Source organism: Salmo salar, chromosome ssa11 (assembly GCF_905237065.1).
Source record: "Salmo salar chromosome ssa11, Ssal_v3.1, whole genome shotgun sequence".
NCBI classification, from domain to species: domain Eukaryota; kingdom Metazoa; phylum Chordata; class Actinopteri; order Salmoniformes; family Salmonidae; genus Salmo; species Salmo salar.
This window is the reverse complement of record NC_059452.1, coordinates 77,151,466-77,178,450: the sequence shown is the minus strand read 5'-3', so window position 1 is coordinate 77,178,450 and position 26,985 is coordinate 77,151,466. Positions and strand designations below refer to the sequence as shown.

At 42.7% G+C, this 26,985-nt stretch overlaps 1 protein-coding gene across 2 annotated transcripts in view; it reads left to right on the top strand.

The window, feature by feature from the left end:
* Window positions 1–26,985, top strand: part of LOC106563159 (splicing factor, suppressor of white-apricot homolog) — a 142,265-nt gene that overhangs the window by 6,441 nt on the left and 108,839 nt on the right. Inside the window, exons 3-7 of one of the 2 annotated variants that reach the window (XM_014128427.2) lie at window positions 193–324; window positions 2,011–2,084; window positions 5,752–5,971; window positions 6,192–6,286; window positions 11,806–11,974. In XM_014128427.2, the coding sequence (XP_013983902.2) occupies window positions 193–324; window positions 2,011–2,084; window positions 5,752–5,971; window positions 6,192–6,286; window positions 11,806–11,974 (690 nt within the window). Of the gene's footprint in view, window positions 1–192; window positions 325–2,007; window positions 2,085–5,751; window positions 5,972–6,191; window positions 6,287–11,805; window positions 11,975–26,985 lie in introns of both variants that reach the window. The other variant, XM_014128426.2, reaches the window with a different exon arrangement.

The following is a 26,985-nucleotide window of genomic DNA, read 5'->3' as shown; positions in this document are numbered from 1 at the left end:
ATGTCAGCTCACGACACTGTTCACATCCTTGAAACTAGCTAGGATGGATGGAATGATAATTTCGAGTCAATCCACTGCTTTTGTCTCATGCTAGAGGCAATCCTTACAGTAGCCTTCTATGACTGTGCTTTCCAATAAATGTACCGTACCATTCTCATGACTCTTTTAATATGTATGTTTTGTCCCACACAGAGGAAGAATACAAGCGTCTGAGTGAAGCTCTGGCAGATGAAGGCACCTATAACTCAGTGGGCTTCCGCTACAGCGCAGACTACTACGACCCTTCTCAACCCACTGAGGAAGAGGAGGCCAACAGGGAGACTGGTGAACACACACACACACAATGATTTATTTAATCCCAAATCACATTACAGTCCAAAGGGATTTAAACATTTCACGCATACATATTCACAGTTCCTCACCACTTTCAACCACTGAACATTTCTCCTCTGACCTGCCCTTAGAGGATGAGAGAGGAGAAGGAGAGAAAGCATCTGAACTTTTACACACACACACACACACACACATGACAAATGAATCCGCTGGTGGAGAGGCTCGCACATTAGCTTCAATGAAAACCCTATGATACATTTTTTATCATGGCAGGCTCCCCTGAGACGCAAACCACTATTTGAAGCCCTGGAGCTATAAAAAAAGAAAGCTTTTCAAGATTCAGCTCTGAATGCGAAATAGTCTTACTGGCTTGCAACTGTACTGACTGTTAATCACCTGTGAGGTCCAGTACTGGGCTCCAGCCCCTCTACTAGGCCCTGTTTTGGCCCACTCTAACCACATGAATATTAAGGCCTGGATCCTGTTTGGTTTCCCAGAGACAGCCTGCACTAGCCAGTCCAAGTATCCACACACATTGAGGGTAAACCAATTCCAAAATGTGGACATTGTCTCAAAGCCTGAGGCACTTAGCTAGAGAGTCTGTTATCTCATTGGCGCTAAAGTATCTTTGCTTTGGACTTGACAGTCAGTCCAACATCTTGACTGGCAGCCTAACACTGGGGAGGGAGTGTTAATGGTGAGTGTTAGTGATAAGAGTGTCTGTCAGGACACTCTGCTCCACGCCGGGCCTGGCTCTCTCCTCTGATTAGACAGTCGTTCATAACACAGTTAACAGCAAACTGTTCTGCAGCTTGAATTCTGTTGACAAAAGCCTAAATACCAGGCCTATTTATCAGCCAGGCCACTGCTACTATCAAGACCTAATGTCCCTGACAGCCCAACCATGCTAGCCCACACATTGTCAACGCGGAAATGAATCATGTACCTATATCCTTAAATAATAGATATAGGGAAAGCAGCCCCCCCCCAACACCCAGGTGCCCCTTCCTCAGCAAATGGTACAGTACTATTGCTGTGTGTCTGAGTGCTGTCATCAGTACCATGTAACCTGGCCCAGCGCTGCCTGGGATTACTCAGCAGTATAAACCCCCTCGCGTGTGTGTGTGTGGTGGGGGGGGTGGGTCGATTTGTCAGGGATGGAGTTCTCAGCATGAACCAATCATTTTGCTCTGTTGTGGTGCCGGCGTCGGGGCACACCTCGGGCGACTGGCGGAGCGCTTGATTAAATCTGCACAAACAGTGGCGTCCATTAACCGTAAAAAGGTGCAAGAGTAGTCTAGGATGTGCTCCTTGGCAGCCATTTTTGGCATTAAATGTGCTTACCCCTACATCCATCTGCAGCCTCCCCACGGTGAACCAAAGCATAAAATTGTAATCTAATTTCCAGCTGACTTGTCTGCCTATTATTTCACACTGGGGGGGATGGGGTTGGATGTTGTAAATAATTGTGACAGGGACCGCAGCCTCTCAGAAAGTTAAGATTAAGTAAAGCTGAAACTTTGAGTGCCTCGGGCAATGTGGCCGGATGAGAGTGGGTAGAGGAAGGAGAGGAGGAAACGTTGAGTTGCTGTGTTTCACAGTGACTGTAGGGTGAATTCTAATCTATTTTCTTCTCTTCTTCTCTCTCTGACCTTATGGGTTGTTCCCCATCAGAAGAAGCAGAGCCGCAGGAGAGCGAAGAACCCTACGTGGCACCCCCGGGCCTGGCGATCCCCCCCGATGTGGAGCTGGTGAGTGCCCTAGACAATGTCCCACTGCTTCATGCTTAAATCTACAGGACGGACCACAGGGGTGCAGAATGGGTTTTGGGCAGATCAGAGTCATAACTACATTTGAAAATGGTGGGTCAGGGGGTCAATGGTTCCTTTTCTATAACAATCCCTGTTATGGAGCCACAGAGAGAGAATAGGAAGGGAACAGAGCAGAGATGCCAGCAGAACAAAGTCCTAGCTGGTGAGGGCTGTGTGTGTGGTAGTATTGATGTTGTGAGGCCTGTCAGACTGCCGATAGGCAGGTGGTGAGGCCAGAGACTAGGCGAACGATAAGGTGTCTGATCTGGAGGAGATTATTGAGGTCATCACTCACATCCTGCAGCCTGGGAGGAGACTGAGAAGAGGAGTCTGTGCTGCCTTGGTTTGCATCAGCCAGTATCAGGGGGCCTGCATCCTGACTGACTCTCTCCATCTCAGTTCACTAGGACAGACTGTCCACTCTTCTGCTGCTGCTTCCCCCATTGACTGCCGCTCGCCTTTCATCTGCAGGCTTCTTCTTATTGTAGACGGGGAGGCTTTCATCTCAGCATGGCCTCGATTCTCTCTCACACACACCCTACCCAATGTCAGACTGACGCAAACACACACACACACGAAGTGATTCAATAAAATGCATGTGACAGATAGTTCTCCCTCGCTCTGGCTGTCAAAGCGTCTTCTGTGATGTCCAGAGTAGACACACACTGAGACAATGGGCCCACCCACGCCTCAGAATCCTTACCTGCTGATTTCTTTCCACGTGTCCTTGTAATGAGATTTCGATTGGGGACCCAGCAAAGCCCTTCCAATTGCTCTGCCTCGAAACGGTCAATTAGTCAAAGCCGGCACCATTCTCAAAATATCTGATCTGAATTATTAATCTGGGGATGTGGCTGTATTTCCCCCACATTATCACAAGTCTGAGTGCTCAGGCAGCACGAGCAGACGGTCTGACATCCTGGGGGCTGGGGAGAAGGAATCAGCTCTCGCTCTGCTCTGCCTCTCTGTGTATCATGACTCCATAAGAAGTTCCTTGTTCCTCATTTATCTTCATAATTGCAAGGTTATTTGCCGCTACGGAGCTTTCTACTCTCGCAAGCGCTCGGAGGCTCTGAATGCATTAGGAGTGTATGTGTAGAGGGACGCTACTACAGAGTGCAGGCCTAAGCGTCTCCTCTCCAAAGGTCTTCATTTATTATTCATTATTTTAGATTTAATGAGAAATTTTATTTTCACGATTTGTCGCTCTGTTTTTTGGTACTCTGAGGGTACCTAACAAAAATGATTCATTGAAAGTACACAGCCTCAGTGATATTTAATAATGTATCACATCAAATCCAAATGATATCAATTTTGTATCTATTTTGTAAATGTATGTTAAAGTCAAGAAGCCATGGGATAGCCCCCTTTTTTTTCCTTCTCAATTTTCTCCAACAATGACATACCAAATCTAACTGCCTGTAGCTCAGGCCCTGAAGCAAGGATATGCTTGTTTTTGGTACCATTTGAAAGGACACACTTTGAAGTTTGTGGAAATGTGAATTGAATGTAGGAGAATATAACACAATAAATCTGGTAGAAGAAAATACAAAGAAAAAAAAAAAACGTTTTTTTTCTGCAACCATCTTTGAAATGCAATCGAAAGGTCCCAGTTCTTGTCATCACTCTGGTTGTAATTCTGATGGTGTCCACAAGATGGCAGCAGTGTATGTGCAACGTTTCAGATGGATAACTTGAAGTATGAGTGTTCTCCATGACATTTCGTGTGAAGTCACCCAGAACCATTTGGGCAAATCGTGAAGGAGACAGTTGCATTCATATTACATTTTTCTGCAAGAATATCGTCAAATCTGTATACTTGGACTTTGATTTAGCGTTTCCAGTATTAGTAGCTATATTATAAATTCAACATTTGCAAAACAACCAGTTTTCATAACTTCATAATGCTGAATATTCTTATAATTTTTGTCCAAAAGGAAAAGGCATGCTGTCGCAAAATGTTAGCACCTTCATTTTGCGACAGACACAGGATTTCCGGATACTCCCGTAAAGCCCAGCTCATTGGCTATCTAGCGAGCTTTGTTTGACCCCGATTGGTGCTTATTTGACAAAGATACAGTCGTTCAAGTGAAGACGGCCCGCGTCATCGGCGTGCCATAAAGGCGTCGCTCTCTGACCAAATATGGTGTCCTATAGGATATACTACACCCCTAATGATATAGTGAAGTGTTGTTACCTTCTAGGATCTCAGGAATGCATACGAACGTGATTTGACTTGTTGAAACAAAGTTTAGGGTGAGATTTTCACATTCCTTTCTTTGCAAATTGAACAAGTGGAAATACAAAATTGATCATGCATGCTATATGGACCTTTTTAGGATATGAAAAAGGATTTTATCTAACAAAACGACACCATGTTATCTCTGGGACCCTTTTGGATGATAAATCAGAACAAGATTTCAGAATTTAAGTACACATTTCACCTTCAGAGGTGAATTTATCATACCTATCGCAGTGAAAAAGTGTATTGTTGTTAGGAGCTCTCCTGAAACAATAGCATGGCATTTTTTTGCAGTAATAGATACTGCAAATTGGACAGTGCAGTTATATTAACAAGAATTTAAGCTTTCAGCCGATATAAGACACTTATGTACCGACATTTGTTGTTTCTCTAAAATCTGCGATCTTGACATAAAGCGCTGCATTATTTACAACTGTCCCGTTGACGGGACGCCGATCCCTAAGAACTTTTAAACCTCAGATACAATTTAGGAAATAGAATTTGGCAAACTTTGATTTGGCCCCACCTAAAAATTGTCAGACTCCAGCCACCCTAGTCATAGACTGTTCTCTCTGCTACCGCACGGCAAGCAGTACCAGAGTGCCAAGTACAAGAGGCTTCTAAACAGCTTCTACCCCCAAGCCATAAGACTCCTGAACATCTAATCAACTGGCTACCCAGAGCCCCCCCCCCTATTTTACGCTGCTGCTACTCTCTGTTATTATCTATGCATAGTTACTTTAATAACTCTACCTACATGTACATATTACCTCGACTAACCAGTGCCCCCGCACATTGACTCTGTACCGGTACCCCCTGTATATAGTCTCGCTATTGTTATTTTACTGCTGCTCTTTAATTATTTGTAACTTTTATTTTTTTGTGGTATTTATTTTTGCTGCATTGTTGGTTAGGGGCTCATAAGTAAGCATTTCACTGTAAGGTCTACACCGGTTGTATTCGGCGCATGTGACAAATAACATTTGACTTGATTTGACCAAGAACACTCAGACAATCAAAATGCAGTTTCATGTCTTGTTGTAAAGTATTAACTTTTTCTTCTTTGCTTCTGAAGTGATTTCTCCTTCTCTTGTGCCTCAGTTATAAAATACAGTTAAGTATGTATGAAGGGTCTCAGAGTAGGAGTGCTGATTTAGGTTCACCTTTGCTTATTAGATGGCAATGAATAATATTAAATGGACAGGGGGGATCTGATCCTAGATCAGCACTCCTACTCTGAGATGCTTGATACATACGGCCCCAGGTTGTCACCTATCCTTAACCCCACACTTCTTTTGCCCTGTCTCATTGATAACTTTCCTGTCTGCTGACTTAGTGCGTGTGCTCTTCCGTTCTCCTCTCCAGCCAGCGACCACCAAAACCCATGCCATCATTGAGAGGACCGCCAACTTTGTGTGCCAGCAGGGGGCCCAGTTTGAGATTGTTTTGAAAGCCAAACAGTCTGGCAACTCCCAATTTGACTTCCTGAACTTCGAACACTACCTGAACCCCTACTACAAACACATCCTGAAGGCCATGAAGGAGGGCCGCTACACCCCTGCCTCCGACAAGCAGGACTCACAGGGTAAGTCACAGGGGTCAAAGAGGTTAACAAAAAGAGTTCATATAGAACGTGTTGTAAATAATGTATGGGATACATAGTTTTATACTATAATGCATGTGAAATCTTTGAGAACAGGGGCACAGAATGCATGTTAACAACACAATACATGAACCGAATTCAGAATGCAAGTACTTGAGACATTAACCATGTTCTTTATTCATACTTCAATGTCTTTCTATAGACTCTGATGATTCTGACGATGATGGGGACGGGAACTACCTCCACCCCAGCCTGTTTGCTCCTAAGAAGAGTTCTCGCCTTGAGGAGCTGATGAAGGTAAGGACCAGATTTGTGACTGTCATGGAATTTTGGATCACGGTTATTGGTCAGCCAAATGACTGCGGTCAATGTAATAATAACCATTCGAATAGCAAAAATAAATAAAAATTATATTTTTAAGACAAACATTTAATCTCCTCCTCCGCTCCTGACTGCATGTGCTGCCATAGAAATAGAATGAATAGAACGGGTTCCTCATTCAAGTCAATGATGGCATAATGGGTGGACTGGCACCCATTGTGAGTGTTCCCTTAAGAGCAAAGCAGGAAGGAAAAGCAGGAAGTGTAACTGTCAATATGCGCTGTTATTTGTTCATTCAACTCAACTGACATTACAAAAAATACATTCCATTGAATGAGCCATTTTAGTTAAACCCCCCTAGAGTCGATGTCCGCTCCACCACGAAAATCAAATTAGCATAATACAAAAATCCCCGTCAAAATCCTTCGGTTTAAGCTAGAGAGAGCTTTTTTTTGTTGTTGCATGGGTTGCGTCTCAATCCGCCAATGGCGTCCTTTTGCTTATGCGGTGGAAGGTGGCCGAGCTAAAGGGGTGTTTGTCAGACCATGAGACATCCCAAAAATCAGTCTTCTCACGAAAACATCTGTAGCTAATATGACCACACTATGGAAAGGTGAGACACTTACGAACACGTACAGTGCATTCGGGAAGTATTCAGACCCTTTACTTTTTCCACATTTTGTTACGTTACAGCCTTATTCTAGAATGGATGAAATAGTTTTTCCCCCTCGTCAATCTACACACAATACACCATAATGACAAAGCAAAAAAAAAAGAAATGGGCCTCCCAAGTGGCGCGGTGGTCTAAGTCACTGCATCGCAGTGCTAGATGTGCCACTTGCGATCCTTGCGACCGGGACACCCATGGGGCGGCGCACAATTGGCCCAGCGTTGTCCGGGTTAGGGGAGGGTTTGGCTGGCAGGGATGTTCTTGTCCCATCGCACGCTAGCGACTCCTGTGGCGGCCCGGGCGCAATGTACGCTGACACGGTCGCCAGGTGTGCAGTGTTTCCTCTGATACATTGGTGCGGCTGGCTTCCGGGTCAAGCGGGCGTTGTGTCAAGAAGCAGTGCGGGTTGTGTTTCGGAGGACGCACTTCGCCTCTCCCAAGTCCGTAGGTAGTTGCAGTGATGGGACAAGACTAACTTCTAATTAGATACCACTAAATTGGGGAGAAAAAGGTGTAAAAAAATCAGAGTTCAATCTTGGTCCTCAGACTGGGGCGAAGGTTCACCTTCCAACAGGTCAATGACACTAAACACACAGCCAAGACAACGCAGGAGTGGCTTCGGGACAAATCTCTGAATGTCCTTGAGTGGCCCAGCCAGAGGCTGGACATGAACCTGATCAAACATTTCTGGAGAGACTTTGGATGGGGAGCGTCGCTGCACAGCTATTTTCAATCTGATGGAGTTTGAGATAATCTGCAGAGAATAATGGGAGAAACTACCCAATACAGGTGTGCCAAGCTTGTAGCGTCATACCCAAGAAGACTCAAGGCTGTAATCACTGCCAAAGGTGCTTCAACAAAGTACTGAGTAAAGGGTCTGAATACTTATGTAAATGTGATATTTACCGGGGGGTATATATAAATTAGCAAAAATTTTAAAAACTGTTTTTGCTTTGTCAGTATGGGGTATTGTGTGTAGATTGAAGAGAAAATGTATTTAATCCATTTTAGACTAACGTAACAAAATGTGGAAATAGTCAAGGAATCTGAATATTTTACAAATGCACTGTATATTGGACACTCCTTAACTATCTTGTCTAACTATAACAAATAAAAACGTACGCCAAATTCCCCTCTCTCTCTTTTTAATAGGTTAAGAATATGACTTTGGGCTAGGCTTTCATCATTTTAGGCATGCATGGCTTTCTCCTGATCAAACAATTAATGAATCTAACGAGTTCCATCTCAAAAAGTAGTTTGAATAACCTTAAAACGTATGGTAGCCAGGGGACTAATAATGATAGATGAAAAAATGGCAATAGCTGCTACAAAAATCGAATGACAAGTTTAAGCTTATTTAGAAAGAAATGATCCCTCCATGCGATACTGAAAACCAAATGTCCAAGTTAAAGCTATGAACCGTAGCCGATTTCCAAAATATTCCAATAGCCTAAGAAGATGTTGTCCTAAAGTTGCTGCTTTCAAAAAGAACAAGAATGAAAGTCGTGAGTTTATAAGCATAGGCTTTTCTCAATCACAGCCTTATGAGCGATTGAACAAACAATATTAAGAGAGGACAATGAGGCAAGTAAAGCAATTATTAGTTATTTCTGAAAACGGTGGTTTAAAAAATAATACAAAAATGTGTATCACGTTTTCTGAGTAAATAATCACGGTAGGACAGGCCTGGGCAAAGGCCGGCCCAGGGACCGTATGCGGCTCGGGACCTGATTCAATATGGTCGGCGGAATCATGCTCAGATTACATAAAGAATTTGCGATAGCAAAAATGTGTTTTTCAAAGAAAAGGAAAGTAGACCATGAATGTAGGGTGTTCGAGCAAGAGTGGACATCGAAATATTCATTGAGCTATCAGGGAAAGCTTAGTGTGCAAAGAGGGCATCGCTGTCTTGAAAGACTACAACTTGTCTTGACACTTCCAGACGAAGCATGCAGAGAAATATAGGAATGTATTCTGAGCTAAGGGCAAATGCATCGAAAGAGTTGCTTTCTCAGTTGCAAAAGCAGCAAGGACTTTACACAAAACTGCATTCAGCAAACGACGGAATTACGAGAGCTAGCTATGTACTGTCCCTCAAAATTGCTAAACATAGCAAGCCATTCACTGAGGGTGAATTCATTAAATAATGTTTTTTATATCTTCATTTTACTAGGCAAGTCAGTTACGAACAAATTCTTATTTTCAATGACGGCCTAAGAACAGTGGGTTAACTGCCTTATAGTCGGGCAGAACGACAGATTTTTACCTTGTCAGCTCGGGGATTCGATCTTGCAACCTTTCGGTTTCTAGTCCAACGCTCTAACCACTAGGCTACCTGCCATCCCAGTTTAATTGACTCTGCATGTTTCCCTGTCAAGACGAACAGTGACATGGCGTGTTGAGGCCATCGTAGAGAATATGGAACAACAGTTGAAAGACGAGGTAAAGGGTTTCACCTATTTCTCCTTGACCCTGGATGAGAGCAGTGATGCACGTGTCTCGGGGCAGTTGTTGATATTCTTACGAGGCATAACCCCAGAACCTCATGAACCCCAGACTTTGAAATGACAGAGGAGCTTGCTTCAGTGCAGTCAATGAAGAGCACAACCACAGGGAAAGATTTATTGGAGGAGTTTAATAAGTGTGTGGCAAAGCTGGGACTGAGGTTTGAAAAGTTATCCGGTGTGACCACTGATGGGTGCCCAAACTTGACAGGAAAAAATGTTGGCCTTTTGAAAAGGATACAAGATCAAGTAGCTGAGCTGAACCCAGATCAGAAAATTATTTTCCTGCATTGCATTATTCATCAGGAGGTGCTCTGTAATTGTGTTCTGAAAATGATTCATGTTGTGGATACAGACACTAAAGTGGTAAACTTCATAAGAGAAAAATCTTTAAACAACAGGCAGTTTGTCTCACTGTTGGAAGAGACAGAGTCGGGTCATGCAGATCTCCCCTACCACACAAACGTGAGATGGCTGAGTTTGGGGAAGGTGCTTAAAAGGGTGTGGGACCTGAAGTCGGAGATTGCTGAGTTTTTGCAAATGAAAAGAAAATATGTGTATTTCCCTCAACTGCAAGAGAAAGAATTGTTGACTGATTTTGCCTTCACCGTGGACATCATGAATGAACTAAATTCCAGTCTGATGCAGTGATTGGAGAACTCTTCAAAACAATGTCACTGACAAGGTTCTATGCATCTCTCGATGAACAAAACTTTCCAAAGATTAGGAGTCATGCTCAGAAGATGTTTGTACTGTTTAGGTCAACGTATGTATGTGAACAGACATTTTCAGTGATGAAATATAGCAAGTCAAGGCACAGATCATCTCTTACTGACTCTCACCTCTCAGCAAATCTGCGCATTGCGACGTCAGAAACTATACCTGACTACACTGCTCTAGTCAATGCCCATCAGAGGCGCCACTCCTCACACTGATTGAGTAGTTTAAATCTAATGCTGAGCACTCTCTCTTTCATGTGTTTTTGTTGACAAGAGTTCTGTCCGTGGTGCTGAATGCACAGTGTACTTTTCCCTCCGTGTAGTTCATTGCATGTTGAGTAATGAAAATACCGACCAAAAGGAGAACATGGATGTGGTTTATTTCTGTGCATGTAAAATAAGTAGCATATCTGGATGTGATTTACAGTAGATATATCTGTCAACACAGTCATACACATGATGTATAATCCTGTAATATTATTCTAGCCTGCGATGGCAAAAATATATTCTAATATGGCCCTCCATGGAAAATAATTGCCCAGGCCTGCGATAGGACAGAGGTTGACATCCCCCAACCCTACCTGAGATAATTGGATATGAGAAAGCATTATTGTGAAAAGCACTCTTAAGTCTCCACCATATTGCTTTGGTCTGTCTTATTTAGACATAGTTATCTTGGCTTTGAATGGAATAAAGAAACAATAAAACTATGGAATTAGTTCATCTCAGGGCCTTTCTAGAGCAATTATCTCCCATCCATACGGGCTTTGCCCATTCAAGCCAACCCACAATTTGTCTAACAGCTTATACTGTATTTAAAAAAAAAAATGTTTATAGGGTTTGACCATTTGCTAATTACACCCATGGTTAGGTTTTTAATGTTCAAAAGCCCATAGACTTTTGAATTAATCACACATTACTGTTAAGTTGTTATATTCAACAGCATAATTGGGCCTGATTTCAAAGTGTGTCTCACTTCAAAGTGCTTAGATTTTTGTGGTTGAGGATGAGCTACCATCAAGTCTTTTTCTCCTCATCTCTTGATTTAATATTCTGTATGTTTAATCACTGTCACTTGTTGTAATTCCGAGTGAATTGCGCTAAGTAAATGAAGAGATAAAAGACTCTTAAATTGTATGTCAACTCTTATTGCACCCACAAGGCTAGAAACACCTGTATAAATCATCAGTGTACATGTTTATATATTATTCAATTAGTATATTAGTCCAAACTTCATGCTAAATGAGTTGTAATAACGCGACACAGAAATGTATCAGCTAGTTGGAACCATTACTCTGTCTTGCGTTGTTGTCCTCTCCATCAGCCAGAGATGTCTCAGTTTCACCGCTATAGCTTCCTGTTGTTGGGGCCGGTTACCTAGTGGTTCAGAGCGTTGGGCCAGTAACTGGAAGGTCAATGGTTCAGCTCCCCGAGCCGAGTAAGTGATAAATCTGTATGTGCCCTTGAGCAAGGCACTTAACCCTAATTGCTCCTGTAAGTCGCTTTGGATAAGAGCGTCTGCTAAATGACTCAAATGTAATTGTTGGGGGTTATGCTGACAAGTAGTTCTAAACCTTTTAACCAAATCTATTTGTGTTGTAGCCCCTCCAAGTCATGGACCCAGACCATCCACTGGCAGCGCTGATCCGGAAAACCCAGCAGGAACGTAACGGAGCCGCTGCTGCTGCAGCCGCCATCATGGCAACCAAGCCAGAGGAAGTACCCGCAGAGCCAGCTGTACCCGCCACACCCGCAGAGTACATCGCTGACCGTGAGTACAGTTTCTCATTTCTGAGAGTTGAACTGGGAAACTGTGAAATCCAATATCCGACGAGCATTCATATTAGCGCCGAGGGAGCCTCTTCATTTCAATTTAGTCCTGGTCCACTTCATTTCTCTCCCCATTTTTTTTATTTCCCTCTCAATGCAAGCTCAGTCTCTCAGACAGGCAGAGTGGCACTAAATTGTTTAGTATTGAGCACTGAACTCTTGGAGGCAAAAAGAACAGTCCACTTGTTAGAATTCTCAATGTTTAACAAACGTTGGCGTTAATATCAGATTAGAGTCTCTAGGAGGAAAGGTACATTGAATTAGCCTAGCGATAAACATATATGTCGGACACGGGCACATGTTCCAACTGTAGTCATGGAGGTGACCTTGCAGCTCATAATGGAAAAGCTTATTAACATGGTCTCCTGTAGGCCCGTGACACTGCTGAAACTACCTCTTCCAGGAGGTCAATTCCAGAAAGCATTTACATTTACGGCATTTAGCAGACAGTCTTATCCAGAGCGATTTACAGGAGCAATTGGGATTAAGTGCTTTTCTCAAGGGCACATCGACAGATTTTTCACCTTGTTGACTCAGGGATTCGAACCACCGCTAGGCTACCTACCGCCCTTCACCTTCACAGCCTTTGAGGACTGTTCAGCACAGACTGAATCCAGGAGCGATTTACACCACTTGACCCTCAGGGATTGTGAGTACTTAAAGGTTCTTAACAGCTTTCAAAGCTTCCAAGAAGGTATTTTTTTACACGTTTCTTGTCCTTGAATTTGTGCCTAGTTCATTTTCGGATCTGTATTGAGCTGTTGGTTTGGACGCGCTGACAAACTGTGTTTTCCTTGCTCTTCATTGACGGCAGTGTTGCTGTTTGTTTTGCCCTGAACGCGGGTGGATAGAATCCAAAGTTGCTTTTATGGCAGCTCCACAGATGTTTGCTTCCTCTAAAGGCAGACATCATTTCCACTTGCTTTTCTGTTCTCTTCTGGCTGACACACACCACACTCTGCCAGCCTAGGAAAGAGCAGCTGCATAAAACGACCAGCTCTCTCTCGCTTGACCCAAACACTTGAAGACGTCCACTGTTATTCAGCTCATGCACAGTTTATCCTAAGGAACACGCACAAGAACACTCTAACTTTAACTCACTGCATGACAGTACTGTTCCTCCAGCAAATCTAGTGCAGAAATTGCAACGTCACAGAATCACTAGTCTCTCGGGGCCATTCACATACTTCTCGAGGCATCCAAGGCTACAGAATCTCCATCTAAATTCTTGTCTTCTTTAAACCTTAGCAATTTTCTCTCTACTGTCTGCATTAGTTGTAGGTGATGGATGGTGAAGGTGCTGGGCGTGATATGGAGTGCCAGGCTAACTCTAAACGTCCTTGGGAGATGTTCCTCGCAATTTGACTCCTCTTATTTCCCAGGGTCAACCCTGTCTTCCCTCTGTCTGGTGCTTGGGAGAGACGGCTCAAGCTGAGTGAGCAGATTTGTCTTAATTAGCTGGACTGGAAGAGCTCCACTGGTTTGCTATGGTAGGAGAGAGAAAAAGAGACATCGACACCACCGCTGCCACAGCACCGTACAGCAGCACAGACATGGATTTTTAATACGCTGGCTTACGGCGACAAGATGATCATTTTGGAGAGGTTTTTCTCCCGTAGATCCAACTTATATTTCTGTCTATGGCGCTGGTTCTCTGAGAGAATCCCTGTAAACAGACTGGAGAGGATCAAAGGCACCAGAGGAATATCCCCCAGTTTCTGCCAATGACTAGCGTATTGAATGAGAATTAGGGAAGAGGGGTTTAGAAGCGTGCAGCATTGCAGCTCCTTTAATTCGTCATAACTTTGCTAGCTGTTCAACGGGACAATTGGGCCAAGTTGCTTTTGGGCCGGATGTTTTGTAGTGTCATCTGACGTCAAACGACCACTTATTCCCTTCTATTCTACTGGTCTATGGATTCTCTGTTGTAATACAAGCACATTCTACATTCTAATGCAGTGAACGTGGAGCATATTAGATCATTTGCGTCATCACTGAAGACAACTCTTCCTAGAAATGTAGAGGAGCTGTCAAGACTGCACTAGGGGACTGGGCTTTTCTATCTTGAGACTGGGCTATTCTTTCTGTCCTGTTGGGTGATATACATCCCATTCTCTCTTGACCTCAGAGGCCCAGGTGAGGCAATGCAGCCTACTGTTACACCCTGTTAGTTTAACAGTCCACAGACAAGCATCTCACAATACACTGCACTGTACATCCGTCCACAATGACTCCCCAACACTCCTCCGCAAAGCAGTACGTCCACTTATCCCTTTCACCCACCTCGCCTGTGCTCATTGGCCACTACCGATCCGTGTGTGTGACACTTACAAATTCATTAATGCAATTTATTTATCCTATAGACAGTTATGGAGGGGGATCTTTGAACTGTGCTTGTGTAGCACAGGGAAGCTGGCTGCTACCAATGAATGTTTTTCCTGCTGAGCAACCCTTCTGGCCATGGATCGTTATGCATTCATAAAGTGGGCTGTTTTATTAGCCAGCAGAAGCCCTCCGTTGTTCTCTGGCCGACCTTTAGTTTTGCCCTAGAGACCAGCATATAGCACAGGGACGGAGTTAAAGTTATTCTATTCTATCACCCCGTGTTTGGATTGCAATCCCAGGTTCAGTGTTGTAAGCACCTCCCCAGACACTTAGCTCGTCTGATGGGTATTGATTGAAGACTGGCTTCTTGAACCCCAGCTATCTGGAGGAGAGGTGTTTGTGCTCATGGGGCTGTGCTCAAGATGCTCCCTATGAAAAGTATTACCTTTTGGAGTGGCTGGAGAAGGAGCAGAACTTTAATGTCTGCTAAAGTTCCTTCGCAAAAAATAAATAAATAACTGATATTTTTAACTGACTGAGTCAGAAACACAAGGCTTGATAGAATGCTGTAAGGTTGAGGTGGCGAGAGGCAGAGGTACTGTCTTGGCTCTGTGGTGTTGAGGTAAGTGGTTAAAGAAAGACCAGTGGACGAGGATGGATGTGCTGTAACTGCTTTCAGAGCAGCAGCTCCCCTTGCTTAATCCTGCTCTCAAACACCACACCAGTCAAATCCTACAGCACTTAAAACAGAGCAGCACAGACATGGCCCTCTTCAGTCCTCCTCCCCTGTCGTTGACTCTCTGTCTCGTGTGTGTGTGTCAGGGTTTCTGTTAGCCGGTAATAGACGGCTTTTGGTCGTAAAAAAAATAATTGTATATCTAATTGGCACTGGCCAATTGTCCAGGAGCAGAAAAAAAACCCTTGCAAAATAATGCTTTTTAACCTATTCATGGATGGAAATACGTTTTGACCAGTCATCCTTATCGGTCTATGGGTCAATTTGCATAATTTAGTGTAGTTAAATTGGCCCGTGTGTATATTCGTTATGTACCTTATTTATCACGCGCATACAGATACAGAGCCTTTGAGCTGAAAATCTGTCAGACAGCGCTTTCAATCATTGCACAACAATTCTAAATGCAATCGTGTGTTAAAAATAGTTTTTTGGCCATGATTAAAAGAGCTACTATTTTTATTTCTCAGCTGGTAATTGAAGCGCCCTTCCCATTCGCCATTTAAATGCATAGGCAACAGAAGGTAGGCTTCATCAGCACGTCACACACCACTTTGCAATGAGCTGGAGGCAGTATGCATTTTGAAAACATATAGCTACTTAATTGTTTGAAACCTGAATGTTTTACTACATGTTATGAGGCAAGTTTTACCTTGCTTCAAAGCTGTCTAGGCAAAATCCGACTATCCTTGGCGGCAATTATTTTATAAAGACTTCCATATGCCAATGAAGCCAGTAGCCTATTTCTCTTGTTTTTTTATTGGTTTTCAGCGTTCTTTCATTGCCCGGTAGCCAAATGTTCATTTGTGCGTAGACTACTGCATTGTGAGCGTTGCTGTGCTAATAATGTTAAGAAGTAATAGTTTGTCAAAATGTTAAGGTGAATGTTCTGATCTGTAGAATAGGTCAACCAATAGAATAGGTCAACTTTTCTACTATGGGAGATAGTAGATTGACATTGGCTCGTAGGTGGCGTGTCCATAAGGCTAGGGGAAGCTTTCCCTAAGTAAATGTAATTAAAATGCCAACATTATATAGCCTAATTAGCCTACTCCTGTCTATACAGAAATAAAATCCTTCAAAATAAGCTACTAAAGCATGATTTGTCCACAGAGGATCATTAGCATCCTCTAGCCTTAAAAATAATAATTGTGCATTGTTTTAAATCGCATCACCTACTGTCGGAAGGAAAGGCAGTGCACACGGCAAATGCCAAATAGATGATTGTTGAGTTGCGATTGTCAGTGAAAAGTAGAGGGGCCCAGCCAGGCATATCGCAATATTTAAAAATTATATTACGGGAAACATGGTTTGGAAAGCAAATAACAATTAGTTTAAAGAGAAGACAATGAAAAGACTTGAATCTGTCTTTTACTTATCATTGTTTGGTCAGTGCCACTTAAGTTTTGTTTTTGGACCATTTCCTCCCACAGTTTAGATGGACGTCTTATTCGATGTGTCTCCCCTTCCTAGAGGCCTAATATATGGGCAACATTGTTTTTATTGATCTTTTGTCTCTGTCAGCAGAGTAGGCTACCCAGTAATTTGTCTTATTTTAAAAGATTATGCTAATGTCTCCAATCATATGAAGTGTAGTAGAATTGCATGAAATGTGGTTTTCCCGTGCAAAGAAAGGGTTTCTGATGTAGCCTATAGCCCAGGCCTCTACGTTATACGCCCTCAGCCATGCATTGAACATTTTAGTTTTTTTTTGTGAACAGGGATTGAGTTATATTATTAGCCTAAATGATGGCTATCCAATCTACTATCCCGGAGCACGAGTACAGGACATTACAAGGCTGCATCCTACCGTTCCACGACAGCTGCCGAGCGCTGACACTGTCATAGTCCATGTGGAGTCAAACGACATTAGGAGGGCTATCTCGGAACTGCTGAAAATAATTGATTTTTAAAGAACTGATTCTAGCTCTGAAAGATTCAAAAAAAGCGGGTAATTATTTCAGGCCCGGTACCATCGCTGGCCCGCGGCTGTGAAAGATTTATCAGGCTACTGGCATTACACCTGGCTAAAAGACTACTCTATCTCTCTTGGCGTAACTTTTATAGATCACTTTGACACCTTTTGGAAACAGAAGATGCTCTACAGGAATGATGGAGTCCATCCAAATCATCTTGGCTCCTGGACCTTGTCCGTGCATTTCAAGGCTACCTTGAGACAATGACTTATCAGTGACCCGAGCCATGCTCAGATAACCCCTACCATTATGTCGCTTAGGTGTCGTAGTGCTTCTGCAGATGTACGTTGTCACAGAAGTGTTGGCAGTCAAAATGTAAGTAATCACATTTTTGTCCCTCTAAGTCCCCTGAATGCCTCTGTCAATCCTAGAGCTATCATATGCAGTAATCATGCACCTATGAACATGAGTTTTACTGAGTCGGTTTGCCCTAGTAGGAAGTCCACTTTGTGCAGCTCACCCTGCACTATCAGCACAAACATAAAGATCACTGTCATGTCTACCTTTTTGATATGCCTCCCTGTAAAGCAATAAAAACAATCAAGAATCTCAGAAAAGGGCTAAAAGAAATGTCCACATTACCATGTTGCCTAAGAAACAAGGTTCATGAAATCGATAACTTGCTAGTAACAGAACATTAATATACTGGCTGTCTCTGAAACTCACTTAGATAATACCTTTAATTATACAGTGGTAGCAAGACATGGTTTCAACATCTTCAGAAGAGACAGGAATGCAGTTGATGTTCAGTCATATTTCTGTAAAGGTTAGCGAGGATGTCATGTCAAATGCTGTTGAAGTAATATGGCTACAGGTTCACCTGCCTCACCTAAAGCCCATTCTGGTGGGAAGTTGCTATAGACCACCTAGTGCTAACAGTCAGTATGTGGATAATATGTGTGAAATGCTTCACAATGTATGTGTGATGTCAACAGAGGTGTATATATTCTGGGTGACCTAAATATTGACTGGCTTTCATCAAGCTGGCCACTCAAGAAAAACCTTTAAACTGTAAACAGTGCTTGCAACCTGGTGCAGGTTATGAGTCAACCTACCATGTATTGATCAAATCGTTACTAATGCTGCTGAAATCTTCTCTAAAGAAAAATCCAAATCCATCAGATGTAGTGATCATAATAGAGTGGCCAAATCTAGGAAAACCAAAGTTCCAAAGGCTGGGCCTAATATAGTGTATACAATACGTTTTGGAGTGATTCCTATGTTGAAGATGTAAAGAATATTTGCTGGTGTGTGGTGTGTAATGAGGAGCAACCAGATGCTGCACTTGACACATTTATGAAATTGTTTTTTCCAGTTACTAATAAGCATGCACCCATTAAGGATGAGGCAAAAGGGATGGCAAAAAAGTCTGGCTGCACAGCCGATTGTCAAACATACTGGAAATTGAGAAATCATGTGACTAAACTGAACAAAAAGAAGACACTGTATTATGAAACCAAGTCAAATTGCATAAAGAATCATAGTAAAACCTTCAATGAAATGTTGGACAAAAAGGCGAACTCCGCTCCATCATTCATTGAGTCAGATGGCTCATTCATCACAGAACCCACCGATATTGGCAACTACACTAATGATTTTTTTCACTGGCAAGATTAGCACATTTAGGCATAACATGCCAACAACAATTTCTGAACCTACACATCCGTGCATAACTGACCAAATTATGAAATCCAAGCATTGTCATTTTTTATTCTGTAAAGTGAGTGTGGAAGCGGTAAAAAAAAGTAATATATATTGTTGTCTATCAATAATGACAAGCCACCTGGGTCTGACAACTTGGATGGAAAATTACTGAGGATGGTAGCGGACGAAATTGCCACTCCTATTTGCCGTCTCTTCAATCTAAACCAGCAGGAAAGTGTGCGCCCTCAGGCCTAGAGGGAAGCAAAAGTCATTTCGCTACACAAGAATAGAAAAACACAATTTACTGGCTCAAACAGCCAACCTGTTACCAACCCTTAGTAAACTTTTGGGAAAAATGGTGTTTGACCAGATACAATGCCATTTCACAAACGAACAACTTATTTTCAGCACGCTTATAGGGATGGGCATTTAACATGTACGGCACTTACGCAAATGACTGACTGGCTGAGAGAAATGTATAATACAAATATTGTGGGAGCTGTTTTGTTAGACTTCAGTGCATCTTTTGACATTATCAATCATAATCTGCTGCTGGAAAAAACATGTGTGTTATGACTTTATATCCCCTGCTATGCATCGAGAGCCAACTGTCTAACAGAGGGTGTTCTTTAATGGGAGCCTCTCCAACACAATCCAGGCAGTCAGGCATTCAGGGTAGCTGTCTAGGCCCCTTACTTTTTTCAATCTTTACTAATGACCTGCCACTTGCTCTGAGTAAAGCCTGTGCGTCTATGTATGCGGATGACTCAACACTATACATGTCAGCTACCACCGCAAGTAAAATCACTGCAACACTTAACAAAGAGCTGCAGTCACTTTCATAATGGGTGGCAAGAAATAAGTTAGTCCTAAATATTTCAAAAACGAAAAGCATTGTGTTTGGGACAAATCATTCACTAAACCCTAAAACTAAATACTGCAATGAATAGTATAGAAATTGAGCAAGTTGAGAAGACTAAACTTTTTTGAGTAACACTGGATTGTTAACTGTCGTGGTCAAAACATAATGATAGGGAGCTAAAATAGGGAGAGGTCTGTCCATAATAAAGCGTTGCTCTGCTTTCTTAACATCGCTGTCAACAAAGCATGTCCTACAGGCCCTAGTTCTGTCGCACCTGGACTACTGTCTAGTTGTGTGGTCAGGTGCCACAATGATTGACTTAGGAAAATTACAATTTGGCCAGAACAGGGAAGCACGGCTTCCCACTGGCCCTTAAATGTACACGGAGAGCTAACATTAATAATACAGTACCAGTCAAAAGTTTGGACACTGCTACTCATTCAAGGGTTTTTATTTTATTTTTTACAAATTTCTATATTGTAGAATAATAGTGAAGACATCAAAACTATGAAATAACACACGTGGAATCATGTTAAACAAAAGTGTTAAAGAAATCAGAATATATTTTAGATTCTTCAAAGTAGCCACCCTTTGCCTTGACAGCTTTGCACACTCTTGGCATTCTCTCAACCAGCTTCAACTGGAATGCTTTCCCAATAGTCTTGAAGGAGTTCCCACATATGCTGAGCACTTGATGCCTGCTTTTCCTTCACTCTGCGGTCCAACTCATCCCAAATCATCTCAATTGGGTTGAGGCCAGGTGATTGGTGAGGCCAGGTCTGATGCAGCACTCCATCACTATCTTTCTTAGTCAAATAGCCCTTACACAGCCTGGAGGTGTGTTGGGTCATTGTCCTGTTGAAAAACAAATGATCGTCCCACAAAACGCAAACCAAATGCTGTGGTAGCCATGCTGGTTAAGTGTGCCTTACATTATAAATAAATCCCAGAGAGTGTCATCAGCAAAGCACCATCACACCACCACCTCCATGCTTCATGGTGGGAACTACACATGCGGAGGTGATCCGTTCACCTACTACACGTTTCACAAAGACACGGCGATTGGAAACAAAAATCTCAAATTTGGTGTAATCAGACCAAAGGACAGATTTCCACCAGTCTAATGTCCATTGCTTGTGTTTCTTGACCCAAGCAAGCCACTTCTTCTTATTGTCCTTTTAGTAGTGGTTTCCTTTTAGCAATTGGACCATGAAGGCCTGATTCATGCAGTCTCCTCTGAACATTTGATGTTGAGATGTCTGTTACTTGAACTCAAACATTTATTTGGGCTGCAATTTCTGAGGCTGGTAACTCTAATGAATTTGTCCTCTGGGTCTTCCTTTCCTGTTGCGTTTCTCATGAGAGCCTGTTTCATCATAGCGCTTCATGGTTTTTGTAACTGCACTTGAAGAAACTTTAAGTTCTTGAAATGTTCCGCATTGATTGACCTTAATGTCTTAAAATAATGGGCTGTCGTTTATCTTTGCTTATTTGAGCTGTTCATGCCATAATATGGACTTGGTCTTTTACTGAATAGGACTATCTTCTGTATACCACCCCTACCTTGTCACAACACAACTGATTGGTTCAAATGCATTAAGAAGGAAAGAAATTCCACAATTTAACTTTTAACTAGGCACACCTGTTAATTGAAATGCATTCCATGTGACTACCTCATGAAGCTGGTTGAGAGAATGCCAAGAGTGTGCAAAGCTGTCATCAAGGCAAAGGGTGGTTGAAAAATCTTGAACACTTTTTTGCTTGCTTACTACATGATTCCATATGTGTTATTTCATAGTTTTGATGTCTTCACTATTATTCTACAATGTAGAAAATAGTACAAATAAAGAAAAACCCTTGAATGAGTAGGTGTGTCCAAACTTTTGACTTCTACTGTATGCATGTCAATCTCTCCTGGCTCAAAGTAGAAGAGATATTGACTTCAGTACTACTTGTAATTGTGAGAATTATTGACTTATTGAATGCACTGAGCTGTCTTTTTAAACTAATAGCACACAGTTCAGACACCCATGCATACCCCCAAGACATGTCATAAAGAGGTCTTTGACAGTCCCCAAGTCCAGAACAGACAATGGGAGGCGCACAATACTACATAAAGCCATGACTACATGGAACTCTATTCCACATCAAGTAACTCATGCAAGCAGTAAAATCAGTTAAAAAAAAATAAAATAAAATAATTTAAAGATACACCTTATGGAACAGTGTGAAAGAGACACGCAGGCACACACACACATGATAGCATACGCGCTATACACACACACGCACACATGGATTTTGTGATGTAGGGTAGTGGCACACAGCTAATGTGTTGTGTAATGTAATCGTTTTTAATTATACCGTGCATTCGGAAAGTATTCAGACCCCTTCCGTTTTTCCACATTTTGTTACGTTACAGCCTTATTCTAAAATCTATTAAGTAAAACATTTTCCTCATCAATCTACACACAATACCCCATAATGACAAAGCGAAAACAGTTTTTTAGAAATGTTAGCAAATTATTAAAAATAAAAAACAGCGGGACCTCCCGAGTGGCGCAGCGGTCTAAGGCACTACATCACTACAGACCCGGGTTCGATCCCAGGCTATATCACACCCGGGATCGTGATAAGGAGTCCCATAGGACGGCCCACAATTGGCCAAGCATCATCTGGATTAGGGTAGGGTTTGGCTGGGAGGGCTTTACTTGGCTCATCGCGCTCTAGCGATTCCTTGTGGCGTGCCAGGTGCCTGCAGGCTGTCCTCAGTCGTCAGTTCAATGGTGTTTCCTCCGACACATTGTTGTGGCTGGCTTCCAGGTTAAGCGGGCTGGTGTTAAGTGCGGTTTGGCAGTTCATGTTTCGGTGGACCCATGAATCGACCTTCTCCTCCAGAGCCTGTTGGGGAGTTGCAGCAATGAGACAAGATCAAAATTCAGGAGGAAAAAGGGGGTAAAATACAAAATATTTGACAAAATAAATAAATACAAAACAGAAATACCTTATTTACATAAGTATTCAGACCCTTTGCTATGAGACTCGAAATTGACCTCCAGTGCATCCTGTTTCCATTGATCATCCATGAGATGTTTCTACAACTTCATTGGAGTACACCTGTGTTAAATTCAATTGATTGGACATGATTTGGAAAGGCACACACCTGTCTATGTAAGGTCACACAGTTGACAGTGCATGTCAGAGCAAAAATCAAGCCATGAGGTCGAAGGAATTGTCTGTAGAGCTCTGAGATAGGATTGTGTCGAGGCACAGATTTGGGGAAAGGTACCAAAAAACTTCTGCAGCATTGAAGGTCCATCATAATGAAAAGGAAGAAGTTTGGAAACAGCAAGCCTCTTCCTAGAGCTGTCCGCCTGGCATAACTGAGCAATCGGGGGAGAAGGGCCTTGGTCAGGGAGGTGATCAATAACCTGATGGTCACTCTTGACAGAGCTCCAGAGTTCCTCTGTGGAGATGGGAGAACCTTCCAGAAGGACAACCATCTCTGCAGCACTCCATCAATCAGGCCTTTTTGGTAGTGTGGCAAGACGGAAGCCACTCCTCAGTAAAAGGCAAATGATAGCCCACTTAGGGTTTTCCAAAAAGCACCTGAAGGACTCAGACCATGAGAAACAAGATTCTTTGGTCTGATGAAACCAAGATTGAACTCTTTGGCCTGAATGACAAGCGTCACGTCTGGAGGAAACCTGGCACCATCTCAACGAAGAAGCATAGTGGTGGCAGCATCAGGCTGTGGGGTTGTTTTTCAGCGGCAGGGACTGAGAGAATAGTCAGGACCCAAGAAAAGATGAATGGAGCAAAGTACAGAGATCCTTGATGAAAATCTGCTCCAGAGCGCTCAGGACCTCAGCCTGGGACCTCAACAGGACAATGACCCTAAGTACACAGCCAAGACAACGCATGAGTGACTTCGGGACATGTCTTAATGTCCTTGAGTGGCCTAGCCAGAGCTTGAACCCGATCGAACATCTCTGGAGAGACATGAAAATAGCTGTGCAGCGATGCTCCCCATCCACCCTGACAGAGTTGAGAGGATATGCAGAGAAGAATGGGATAAACTCCCAAAAATACCGGTGTGCCAACGTTTAGTCATACCCATACAATTTCATCCCTTTTAGAACAAGGCTGTAGTGTAACAAAATATGGAAAAAGTAAAGCGGTCTGAATACTTTTCTAATGCACTGTGATTGCCTTTAATTTTACTGGACCCCAGGAAGAGGCAGCAGCTAATGGGGATCCATAATAATTACAAATACTCATCACATTACGAATAGTAGGCTCTCTTACATAAGTCTGCAAATGCAAGGAAGCGTGTGATGATGCATCTTCATGATTTATTGTAAAGGTGCAATTTTATGGTGAAAATGTGCTTTCCCAAACGTGAAACTCATGCTCTGCCTATGCATAGGCTCTTGATTTTGCTGTTTCGTACTCATCTTGTTGGCTGAGAAAGTAAATATGGACAGTTATTCTAACATCTTCAAAGTGCGCGGTAAGGATACACATCATTGCATCCTCAACTTGCATGTTCTGTAAAGATGATTTACCATCATCTAAATGTGATTTTGTGTTTTGTCGTTCTGAGCACCGTGGATGTACACCCTAATCAGGTTACGCACCCAATTCATATGGTTCCAGTAAATTTAAATGCTGCCGGTCAAATTTCCGGTGCCTCATTTTCATAACGGAATCCCTGGTGTGTGTTTCTCTCTGTCTTTGCTAATAAGATGGCGCTGTACTGGATGGCCGCTGTTATGCGAACTCCGACCCAACTTTGCTATTTTGTGATTCTTTTGCCGTTTATCTTTTACTTTATTTTCACAAAATTCATCCGCTATCATTTCTTATAACTGATAAGAACATTTGGAAATCAGGTCGGCAGTTACTTACCCCAATTCCGGCTTCAACTTTGACTCATCTGCCCTGGGCTCTTTCTCTAATTCTGATCCAATTCTCGGGGTCTGCAGGAGGCGTTAGAGTGCGGCGAGTGGGAGTCCTGGCGAGATTAAGGCCAAGGTAAAACTGGCCACCTCTTCCCTCCATTCACTTGATAATAAGATGGATGACCTCCGATCGTGGATTTGCTACAAACGGGACTCTCGTAACTGCAATATTCTCTGCTATTCTGAAACATGGCTTTCAGACAAGACCCCCCATGACAGGAACAAGTACAACAAGTCCCGCTACGACCTCCACAGAGTCATCAAACGAGCAAAAGGACAATCTAGGAATAAAGTGGAATCGTACTACACAGGCTTCGGCGCCCGTCACATGTGGCAGGAGCTACAAATCAAATCAAATGTATTTATATAGCCCTTCTTACATCAGCTGATATCTCAAAGTGCTGTACAGAAACCCAGAAATACACAGGGGTGTGTGCTTAGTCCCCTCCTGTACTCCCTGTTCACCCACGACTGCATGGCCACACACAACTCCAACACCGTCAAGTTTGCTGACGACACGAAAGCTGTAGCCTGATCACTGGTGACGATGAGTCCGCCTACAGGTAGGAGGTCAGTGACCTGTCAGTGTGATGTCGGGACAACAACCTCTCCCTCAACATCCGTAAGACCAAGGAGCTGTTCGTGAACTACAGGAAGCAGTGGAGCAGGTCAAGAGCTTCAAGTTCATCGGTGTCCAAATCACTAAGGACTTCAAATGGTCCACTCACAATTACACAGTCATGAAGAAGGCGTGGCAGTGCCTCTTCTCTCTCAGGAAGTTGAAAACGTTCTACAGCTGCTTTATTGAAAGCATCTTGACTGGCTGCGTCACTGCTTGGCATGGCAACGGCACCACCCTCAATTGCATGGTGCTACAGATGGTGCGGACAGCCCAATATATCACTGGGGCCGAGCTCCGTGCAATACAGGACATCTATATCAGGCGGTGTGAAAGGAAGGTCCGGAAAATCTTTAAAGTCCAGGCACTCAAGCCATAGACTGTACTCTCTGCTTATGCACGGCAAGTGGTACCTGTGCATCAAGTCTGAAAACAACGGGCTCCTGAACAGCTTCTATCCCCAAGCCATAAGACTACTAAATTTCTAACAGAATGGCTACACGGACTATCTAAGTAGACTCTTGTGTTTATTTGTATTTTTGCACTGTCTCTATGCACACTCACAGGACTCTAGACACTCATGCACACTGACACTCCAACACACACACACAACATGCACACACATGTATACCGACTCTATACATGGACACATACACACTTACAATCATAATTTATGCTGCTGCTACTCTATTAATCATATATCCTGATGCCTAGTCACCTTATCCTTATACATATCGACAGTGCCTTCGGAAAGTATTCATACATTTCAACTTATTCCAGATTTTGTTGTTACAGCCTGAATTCAAAATGTGTAAAATCAATGTTCTCCATCTACACACAATACCCCAGAATGACAAAGAGGAAACATGTTTTTAGAAATGTTTGCAAATTTATTGAAAATTAAATACAGAAATATCTAATTTACATAACTGTTCATACCCCTGAGTCAATATTTTGTCAGATGACACTGGGTAAGTCTCTAAGAGATTTCCACAGCTGGATTGTGCAACATTTTCCCATTTATTATTTTCCAAATTCTTCAAGCTCTGTCAAATTGATTGTTGATCATTGCTAGACAACCATTTTCAGGTCTTGCCATATATTTTCAATTACCGTAATTTCCGGACTATTAAGCGCACCTGAATATAAGCCGCACCCACTGAATTAAAAAATATATATTATTTTGAACATAAATAAGCCGCACATGTCTATAAGCCGCAGGTGCCTACCGGTACATTGAAACAAATGAACTTTACACAGGCTTTAACGAAACACGGCTTGTAACAAAAATAAATATGCTTTAACGAAACACGGCTTGTAACAAAAATAAATAGGCTTTAACGAAACACGGCTTGTAACAAAAAATAAAAAATTAGCAGTAAGCTTTAGTTGTCTTTTTGCACTGAGTCAATTCCGCACGCTGCTGTTTCCAACATCTTATCATCGACTCATTAAGACCAAGCTCCCGTGCAGCAGCTCTATTTCCTTTTCCAACAGCCAGATCAATCGCCTTCAACTTGAAAGCTGCATCATATGCATTTCTCCGTGTCTTTGCCATGATGAGGGTGACAAAATGACTACCGTAATCAGAATGATGGGAAGTTTGAGAGCGCTCGATTTAATCTAAACAGTAAACAAAAAAGTTGTTTGACCTTAACCCGTTCGGCAATTTCATTGGTCTAATGAAAGCTTCATGCCGCCAAAAAACTGAGCACGTCACAGAATGTTTTTTTGGAAGAAAAAAAATTGAAAGCGGGAAAAATCCATATATTAGCCGCGCCATTGTTTAAGCTGCGGGGTTCAAAGCGTGGGGAAAAAGTTGCGGCTTATAG